We start from the raw sequence: 10,317 nt of genomic DNA, 5'->3' as shown, positions 1-10,317 counted from the left end.
CAACAAAGGAACACCTTTTGGATTTTAAAATAATTGCAGCTTTAAAGAGATAATGTAACAGCTGGTTAATGTGAAGCAATCAGCAAAAATAGTTTTTCTAAACACTCCTACAGATCTTGCTTGTATTTACAGGCTTGAAGTTGCTGTATAGCATGAAAAACTGAACATATCAAAGAGCAAAGGTATATGTAACAGGCAAATTCATTTATCATAGGTCTGCTTGCTTAATCATACTCACTGTCAGCAGTGAAATACAGAGCCAAAGAATAAGCAACAGATAGGGTAGATTATGAACTATTGCACTGCAATCTAAAACAGTTTACCTCTCAGTAGTGCTTGTCTCAATCTGGCATGGCATGTGCCAATAGCTCCATCCTAAATTATCTTAGCAACAAGTTCATCGCAGTGCATCTTTGTCAAGATAATATAACATATTTAGGTAATCAGCAAATGAAACTTCTTCCCTCTTTCAAAACACATAATGAAGAGCCCCTCACTTAATTTAAGCTAGAATTTTGACTGGTATTTATACCTGCTGCCATGCAATGCAGACTTTTGTTGGGTATCAGAAGTGTTAATTCATATACCAGAAAAAGTTGTGATTTCAGGCCCAGGTACTTGTTTAACCAAAGCATACAGATGCTGCTCACTAAAAAGATCTTGCTCATTCTGTCACTCATGGAACTGGGGCTACAAAGAAACTTGCACATTATTTGTTACCCACTATTACATCAAGATGCTTCAACATGTACATCCAAATGATCTAAAACTTGGTTTGATATAACTGCCAAGGCAAAAGAAATCACCAACAATTGTTATGTCAGCTTATGGTATTGCTCTACATAGTCTTCAAGATGACAGACAGTGGAATCATTGCCTTATGACCTTGATTTCCATATAACCCTACTCTACCAAAGCTAGCGGCAGAGCTATTCATGGTAGCTGTCAAAACAAAAGTCAACTTTTTTTGTTGACCACTTGCAATAAAAAATTGAGTGGGTGTAACAGAAACAGAGACTCCATAAGGAGCACTCCAACTGATTCTATAAGTCTCATCATTAGCAATATTGGTCACTGTTCTCACTAATGTTCTTGACTGCTTCAGCAATGCTACTGTAATTGATGGTAGGTTTAAATCTGCGCCCGTCATGGTGGAAGCACTACAGTTGTTTCCTGTGTAATTCATCACTACAGGACCAGACCCGTTGATGCCACAAAGAAAGGAGAAGAACTCATCATAACCTGAATATTTATCAAAAGTAGTGTGTTATGATTGCAATTGTGAAAACCTGGAATGAACAAGTCATGATTTAACTAATGAACATATTTTGTTTTGGTTGAAAGAACTAATGAACAATGGTAACAACAAATATTGGACGAATGAGAACAAAATACTGAATAGATATTCCAAACATTTTTAATAAATTGAATTTATAAAACCTACCACAATCAAATATTATTCCGGGGTCTAGAGCCGCAGTAGCATCAACAAAACCGCTGCCCATGTCAAAGGGTGTAGCAGCAGATTGCGTCAAATCAGGGTTGCTGTAAGCTCTCTGTGCCATGATTGGACCACCTTGCCTGTCATAGAGGGTAGCGGTTGTGGAGAGTGTAGAACTTATGGCCGAAGGACTAAAGTTGGGAAACTTTTGCTTGATTAGAGCAGCAAGCCCAGCAACATGGGGAGCAGCCATACTTGTGCCAGAAAGCATCGCAAAGCTTTCACCTAAGAGAAGAAAAAGAAACAAGAAAGCAGCATGATGAGTAAATCATTTCAACATGGGAGTGGAAGATCAACCGTTATCTGATATTATTAGATTACTTATTTGAATTGTAGGATTTCTACCTACAATTGGTTTTTTGTTTCATATGTATGACTTTCTCCAAACTCTGCAAATAAACTACATAACAATTAGTTAGGTCACTTGCTGCATCTGCCATTGCAGATGTCAGCCAAGCCAATAACATCAGTCGAGTTGAGTATGACCTTCATGGGATGTCAAACTCATGGCCTTTGTAAGCATATGTAATTTGTCTTACGTATATGGAAAGCTGGAATTTTTTTTTGCAAAAACGAACTTCATAGAAGTTACTGTTCTCAGGAAAATTAGCTTAACAATTCCTAGTAAGTAAATTATATAATGAAACGAAATAATATTTTGTGCAATTTTTCATGTTTAACAAATAATAGAATGCTTGTATACTGAAGCTTGATTAACTTAGTAGCTCTATGTAGATGACCTTTTGTCTATAGACATATGTGTAAAAATTTTATGTTCTCAGGAAAATTAAGTAATTAGTTCCTGGTAAGTAAAAATATAATGAGATATCATATAAGGATATGCATGATTCAACATGTTTCACATCTAAAGCAATACTTGCATACTGAAGTTTAAGTCACTAAGGTAGCTCTGTATAGATCAAAGATGATTTTTTGTTTTATTACAGAACCATGAGTGATCACTTGATGCATATTATTAGGAAACCAGAAACCATTAATTAGTGCTCAAAGTTGTTCCACACCATTATAAACTGTCTCCATCCTAAACCCCCTTAACTACCCAACAAGGATCAGGACAAATCCTTCTCAGAACAGAAAACAACTGATGGTCTAACTTTAATGTAGTGCTGAGGGCAGTGAAGAAAGATGATCATATAGTCAATTTTGATTGGTATTTTACCTTCAAATTCGGAAGAGTCCATACCACGCGAACTCCAGGCACCCCATATGGAATTCCCAGGAGCTATCAGATTAGGTTTCATAATGTCAGCATCAGATAATGAATTGTCCTCTGGATCTGGTCCTCTAGCTGAGTAATACATTACTTTTGGTGAGGAATTGCTGTAATTAGCTTTTAGACCTCCCAATATCTTTGCAATGCCACCAAACCCGGCAATTCTTTTTGAGGTTTCATCTATCACTAAGGAGCTATTGTAATACTTCAGGAAAATCTGCATGAAGAATGCAAATAATAAATTGGTATCTAGTGAAGTAACAAGACTGATTCCTTATTGATTCAAAACTAGCTAGATCATCTAATTCATTGCTTTCTTAATGTGACGGCTGGCCATTGAAATTCATGAACATGAAATAAGAGAGAATGTAAAAAAAAGAAGCAAATCATACTCAAGAAAGAAAATGATCAAGAGGAATATAAACTGATTGAATCAAGGATCGAGTTGCAATCCTATGTCTTCGTAGGAATAGTTTGGTGCATGTTGATGAAAATAAGAGAAGGAAAAGAAGAATCAATTAATACATTCAGAATATTCTCATATCATCACAAGGGACGTAATTGCATTTACCAATGGGGCACAAATGCAGAATATAGATAATCTGAGGTAGAGAAATGTATTAACTATTTTCCTGATGGAAAGAAGACAAGAGGGTCAATATCCACTTGTGAAAGTCAACATAAAACCATAGCTCTGCTGGGGATTAGTGTTCCTAGTTGCAATGTGATTGGACTCCCATGTTTAATCCAGCAATTGATCAGACCTTAGCTTTGCAGCTGATTTTGCATTAGTTTGTCATGAAGCTCGGGGCATTAATTGGTTGCCTCAGTAGAGCCAGGTTTGTTCTTTTGTTCATCATGCAGGTTCGGGTGTAACAACCATATTTATTTGTTGATTATTTGACTGACTCACATGTAGAGGAGAAGATTGTTGGGGATCAATGGTCTAGTCCCATAAGGAATAAGAAGATAAGAGGTGAAGGAATGATACTTAACAATTGGGCAAGATAGGGGTTAATATTTCAAGTTTATCTAGATTACCTTACGAAATCATAGTTCCACTCTGATTGTGGCTCCTAGACTAAATGGCCCCTGACTGAGAGTCTGAGAGTGCTATGTCCAAGCCAATGGGGTACGAAAAAAATGATAATAATGCAAATGCTTGGAAGATCCTTTCTAACACCTCATGCCTGCTTCAGTATATAACCAGGTTTTGTCAATCATAAGAAGTACTTAAAAACAGTCCTAAATTCCATACCTTAGAGTCATCAGGAGATGGTATTATCAGCCCAGGCATATCCATGGGAGTTGGGTACAGCTGGAAGCCAAGAACAAATGGATCCAAGTAGAATATAACTCCAATTGCACCAACATTCTTTGCTGTATTTATGGCTTGCTTGACAGAGGACAGGCCAAGCACAAATCGGATGGAGTAACTGCAAATCAATAGGTTTCCTTCAATCATATCTTGATTTAGATGAGCTGAGTCTTGGCATTCTCCCAAATACATATTATTTGCATTAGTTGTATCATTTTTCAATGCATGAGTTGCAGCAATGAGAGTGTACATCAAATTGTCATCTGTGCCAGCTGCAAATGAAATTAAATATTTAGTTGAGTGCTCACTACTCAGTGATATAAGCTCCATTTACAAATCATTGAAGGATTTTAGGAGGATTCTTTTCTTTTTTCTTTTGGGAGAGTGGGGGTGGCGGGGATAGTTTCAAGATCATTGTACATACTACATACTACACAGATTCTTTCCTCCTGAAGACAAGTTCTAACAAGAACAGCTACATACTTTGGGAAGAGAAGAGCTGCTAAAAAAATAAAGAAAAGCAAGAACATGATAAAAATAAAATTATATAAGAGAAAAATCACAATGCAAAACTTACGAGCAAGCCCAACTCCTGGAATTGTTAAATTGTTGCCAAGTACCAGATAGTTATTGTAGATTCTATCATGAGATGAAGCACCTACAGTAAATATCCATGGGCTGAAGGATGACATGCTCTTGGGTGAAGGCCCAGTATTGCCAGCTGCTTGCACAACAAATATCCCAGCTTTTATTGCCGAAAGCAATGACATATCAATAGGATTGAAGAATGTTGCTATTCCAGGAGGACGTCTGTTTGGAGTAATTGATAAACTAATAACATCAACCCCATCTTCAGCTGCCTGTGAGAGGAATTGATTGTATATATTGGTTAGAAGTAAAAATAAATCAGGAGCTGATTTTGGTCGGATATTCAAAACCCACTCTATAAGTGTTTCTTGATAAGAAAATTCTCAACTTCACAACTTTTGCTTTTTATCTAATGCCCAGTTGCTGTCAAATATGACTACGATAGCAATATAAGAATATCATAAACCATGAACAGACCGTTAAACAGATAGATACAATTCAGATAAATAGCCAAATCAGCTAACTGATGTATGGCAAAGATTTACCTGGTCTAATGCAGCAACAACATCAGCTGCAAAGCCTCCAAAGCTTTTGTACAGAGCTTTATAAACAGCAATGCTGAAAAATGAAAGGTCAAATTATCATATGAATGAAAGGCTATTGTTTATTTGTGGTATAGTAAAGTAGAATCCATCATTACTGTGCACGAGGAGCCATGCCACTTGCATTCCCGAAATGATTCCCAGACACAAGAACAGGAAGTCCATGGTTACCAGCTGCAATGGATGCTGTATGCCTGTGTTGAACTGAAACTGCATTAAACCGCAAAAGACTCGAAAGCACTTTGATTAAAGAATTACACATTTTGAGTTTTTGACAAATAGAGATGATAGTAAAGAAGAAACGTTAATTGAGCTTCCTTTCTTGAAATTACTACAAGAATATCAATTCAAATATATAACTTCTCAACTTTTTTAACCTTTTCTTTTTTTGGAGTGAAACAAATAATCTGAAATCAATAATGTTACTTCGACAATAGCAAAAGCAGATGAATAATCAAACGAAAACCAAGGATAGGATTAGGGGAAAAGGCATCAACAAAATGAAAAAGTTGGAACAGATATCAAATAGCATAGTATCTCCAACTGTACCCAGCTAAGGACATGTAAGTTCTATTCTATCACTTACGTTCCATGGCCGTCACCATCAAATGGTGAAGCATAATCCTGTGAAGCATTGAAGACTCCCCTTGTAATAGCAGAAGCTGCAAAATGTCGAGCTCCTACAAGCTTTCTGTTACAGGATCCAGAAGGGAAATCCCTTGTAACCTCGCAAATACCAGCGAAATGGGCAGGAACAGGATAACGATTCATAGAAATATCATCAGAAAAGCTAGGATGACTTGGATCAATTCCGGTGTCAATAAAACCAATGACAATGCCTTCTCCAGCAACTTCAGGTCCCCCTTCTTGAACCCATGCTCCTTGTGGCAAACCCAGGAATTCAGGTGTATATGTAGTTGCAGTCCTAACTGAGAAGTCCAATACTACATTTGCAACTTCTCTTCTCCTAGAAAGCTTGTCTGCCTTTTGAAGCCACCAACAACAGAACATTAATGCAGAAAGTGGTACATGTATCTAACTTGATGAAGCACAAGTAAATGTTTGCCGAGTGTCAACAGTAGATGCTTTGAGAATTCTAATATTAATCAAATACAAGAACACTTGTTCATTGACATTAACTTGTAAATATGTAATTCTGCTGAAATTGATCTATCTCATTAATTAGTGATACAAAAGAACCATAAAGGGGATATGATATGATATCTAACGCAAATATCAAATTAGACAAAGACATAAAGAGCTCAGAATAATTATACAGCAAAAGGTATATAGTGCATAGTCTTAAAATAATCAAAGAAAGAAGTACGTAAATTTTGCCAATCACTTCTGCAGTTCAACAATCTAGAGATCAGTAAGAGGCATTTCCTTCCAAAAATTTGTGAAACGACAAAGATAAAGGATTGGACAGATGACAGATCGACTGAAATTCTGATTATGCCACTATAGGTACATGAAGCACTATTTATCTTCATTATTATGAAACTATTGGAGCATCCATTGAAACAAAATGGCAGAAGGATGGTACAAAGAAAATTGAGTCAAATACCTGTTGAGTAGTGATAAGAACAGCAAACCCATTAATCAAATAATGATAGCTATAGAGCTTTAGATAGTGCTCCCCTTTTAATGCCCTCCTCAAGAGTGAATTCTGAAGCCGAATCAGATATGAGCTGTAGTTTGCATATGGTTTTGGCACGTTCCTGAATATACACAGTAATATATGTAAGCTAACCTGATTGTGTCATAAATTACTTGCAGGAGTTCTGAAACCAGAAAGGACCAAAAGTTGTCGACCAAAAGAAGATTAGGTGTGGAGAATGCTATCTTAGGTTGAAGTAATTATTTAGATCAAACAGAAGAGTAGAAAATTACAGGATTAAACATGATTTGCATGTCACCTTCCAGATAATGAAAATATAAAGGTGACAAGTAACTGCCTATGATAAAATGGAGCAATGTTAGCCAATAGATGAAAATGGAAAAGAGAATTCTAACCAACAATAGAACCTAATATGTTTCTAAATAATTAATAGTATTTCTATGATTAGTTCAAGGTGTCAGAGCTAAATTGGTAAACTAATTGATGGAGAAAGAGAAAATACATAGAGTTGTGATCCACCACATTTACATTATTGACTCCACGGCAATGAAGCTTTAGAGGGCATAAAGTTGGCATCTTCAGATATTGTAGATGTTATCAGAAACTGACCCAATATTTAGCAAAGATTAAATTCAACCGACTTAGACGCATGTCGAAAACAAACTCACAAATAGACAGCAAAATATTTTCAGAAAGGATGAAAAATATATAATCATTAGTTTACCTAATCATTTATCATTTTCCTCCTTACACAAGTGCAAGAGGTGGAACCATATTCCATTTCCATACGACCACTATTTTCTCTGCTAATTTAATGCCTAAACTAAATGACAAACACTAACTTGAGTCATAAAATTTTGCAGTAGTAAAGATCTTCAAAATCTGACACAATATACTTTCTAAAGAAGGAAAATTTTAAATAAGGATAAATCAAGAGACACAAGATAGGACAAATGAAAAGTGGGCCAAAACAAACAAATTGAAGACAAACCATAATAGCTAACGAAATCATCAAAGGACATTGAAACTTAGCAGAGTCTAACGAAATAATACCTTTTCTTGTTAAGGGTATTCGATGTAGCAGAGTCTCTTTTACTAATGCTGCTACTCCCGTACCTCTTCAAATCAATGTGGCGATGAACTGCAGGAGCCTGTTTCATTGTCACAAAATACACAGCTGCATCCTCCTGACAGAGGCCTCTCAACCAAAGGAGCAACAAGAGAAGCACCAACAAATGCCCCTTGCAAATGGCCCCCATTTGACAGAATCGGTAAACCCAGCAATGCCGATTCCTCACTTCCTCATGTAAAACTCACCCAAGATAATTCAAGAAGGATACAATCCCACCTTGGGGCATTCTAGCTAGTTACAACCCACCAAGCAAGATCATTCCTTTATACATTACAACTACACTCCATAAAGTATCATAGAAAACCAAATAATGACTGGAAGTTCCCTCTTCACTTCCTCATGCAAACCAAAGCAAGCCCACTCGAGATAATCCAAGAAGGATGGAGACCCACCAGCCAAAATCCCACCTTGGACACTCCGCTTCAATCCCTCCTCAATGGCTCTAGTGATGGAAGTGGAGTGCAGCTGTAAAATAACCACTGTGATATAAAGATCTCTAATAAGCATTTCCTTTTGGTTGTTTGGCATATATATATATATATATAATGGTAGGTTTGGTGCCAAATGTGTTTTGACTGTGGGGTGCTGTGCTCTTTGCTGCTATCCCAAGAACGAACCAAAAAGAAAGGAAAAAAGGACTCAAATGCCGAGAGAGAGACTACAAAAAAGCCTGTTTTGGTTCCCAATAAATGTCCTCGTCAACTTTCCTCTTCTCATTAATTCTTCTCATAATTCTCCTCATAATTCTTTTCTTTTTAATCTAATATTATCATTACATCTAGTAATGCTCACTCACATGTGAGAGTTGTAAAGAGCAAAGAAACCTCCAAACTCTCTTTGAAATGGGCTCATTATTTATGATGATGGTGTTGGCCTGGTATCCAACACTTTTGCTTTCCCTCTCCCAAAGTTCCAATCATGTATTCAGATAACCAGTCAGGCCTGCTAATTAACGTACTCCCCACCCTCTCTCTCTCTCTCTCTCTCTCTCCTCGATTATGATCATCATCTAACTCATTGTAGGATTATTTTTAAAAGTGAACAAAGGCGAGCATGAGCCTGCCCACTGCAAGAGGAATCTGGTGGTCGACCACCAAAATATATGAGATGGGTGCCTTTTTCTTTATGAAGGCGGGGGGAGAGCTTTAGCTTTTGAGAGAAAGAGTGGAGAAGTAGTTAAGTGGGTAGCCCTGGCCTTAAAAAAAGAAATTAGGCCAGCGCTGGGGCTTGCTAGACTCGGAGGGCTCCTCATGCCGATCGAGTAGTGTGGCTGGGCCAGCCGTCCGCCATTGACCAGTTTTGGAAGAAAAAAAAACATGAAGAATGGAGGAGAGGGAGGAGGAGGAGGAGGAGGAGAAAGTTGATGGGCCGAGAAGAGAGGGGAGGTAGGCACGAGAAGGTGTACGTGAGAGAGAGCCCCTTAAAAAAAAATCATTTATTAATCACCCCGATTACTTACATCAGAGCTCATAATAGGCAAAAGCTGGAGAGAGCGACTCTTAGCCCATTTTTTTTTTATCTTCAAAGTCGTTGACATCCATTTTTATTTGATCAAAAGAGTTATAATTTTTGTGTCAATTGTGCATTTCTCTTTATATTTTTCTTTATCATTTATCCTTTAGAAAACTGCATTTGCAAATCGGTTTTGCAAAAACGATGTGCCTAAATTTACAACTCGAAAAGTTTGAGTCATGCAAATTTATTTAATAAAAAAAAAATTAAAAAATTAAAAAAAAAATCAACCCGAGATACTATACTATTCCTGTGATTACAAAATGCCCCCAAATTTATACAGGTTGGGATGGGCCGTCCCATCCCAATTCTCAAGTACAATCAAAACTCATTAACTAGTAGCAATGATAAGAAGCTCATTTGCAGTACAAATGAGAGGGGATAAGCTAAAAGAGCTACATAGCCTTCAGGTGATCGTATGACCATTTCAAAAGGGCTCGGTGGACGTGATAGCGTTCAATCCGATAGAGGTTAAGGAGAACCTATCACTGCCTAGCTCGGGCGCTCGGCTCTGGCAAATAATTAGTAGTTTTATTCTATAATATTAAATATTATTAATTAAAATTATATTTTATATCAGATGTTTAACTTAATTACCAATTTATTTATCTGCATCAATCTACTCTACATCAAATTAAATAGTATTTATTATAATTTTATAAAAAAGATTAAATATTATTATCCTTCATTTTATAATGTAATTATTAGACTCTTATTCTATAATACTAGTAAACACTGAAATAATTAATTCTACAATAATTCTCTTTATTTTTGATAATAACAACTAAAAATTCCTCCTCCTATATCAA

The 10,317-nt window shown here is 36.6% G+C and overlaps 1 protein-coding gene across 1 annotated transcript; it reads right to left on the bottom strand.

Moving 5' to 3' along the window:
* Positions 1–563: 563 nt before the first annotated feature.
* LOC140795933 (subtilisin-like protease SBT2.3) lies at positions 564–8,501 on the bottom strand. Its single transcript, XM_073148758.1, has 10 exons — positions 7,918–8,501; positions 6,811–6,964; positions 5,830–6,227; positions 5,342–5,437; positions 5,187–5,259; positions 4,631–4,913; positions 3,994–4,325; positions 2,682–2,952; positions 1,445–1,726; positions 564–1,242 (listed from the first exon to the last, which is right to left on the bottom strand). The coding sequence occupies exons 1-10, from the start codon at positions 8,121–8,123 to the stop codon at positions 839–841; spliced, it is 2,499 nt and encodes an 832-aa protein (XP_073004859.1). The 5' UTR covers positions 8,124–8,501; the 3' UTR covers positions 564–838.
* Between the last annotated feature and the right edge of the window lie 1,816 nt (positions 8,502–10,317).

This window comes from Typha latifolia, chromosome 10 (genome assembly GCF_019914945.1).
Source record: "Typha latifolia isolate L0001 chromosome 10, TyphaL0001v2, whole genome shotgun sequence".
Classification (NCBI taxonomy): domain Eukaryota; kingdom Viridiplantae; phylum Streptophyta; class Magnoliopsida; order Poales; family Typhaceae; genus Typha; species Typha latifolia.
This window is presented reverse-complemented; position numbering and strand designations above follow the sequence as displayed.

Excerpts from the sequence above, each read along its gene's own strand:
- LOC140795933 (XM_073148758.1), bottom strand. The coding sequence starts at position 8,123 with ATGGGGGCCATTTGCAAGGGGCATTTGTTGGTGCTTCTCTTGTTGCTC. Across the intron at positions 6,965-7,917 it reads AATACCCTTAACAAGAAAAG|GAACGTGCCAAAACCATATG; the intron begins GTATTATTTCGT and ends GTGTATATTCAG. Across the intron at positions 1,727-2,681 it reads GGACTCTTCCGAATTTGAAG|GTGAAAGCTTTGCGATGCTT; the intron begins GTAAAATACCAA and ends TTCTTCTCTTAG.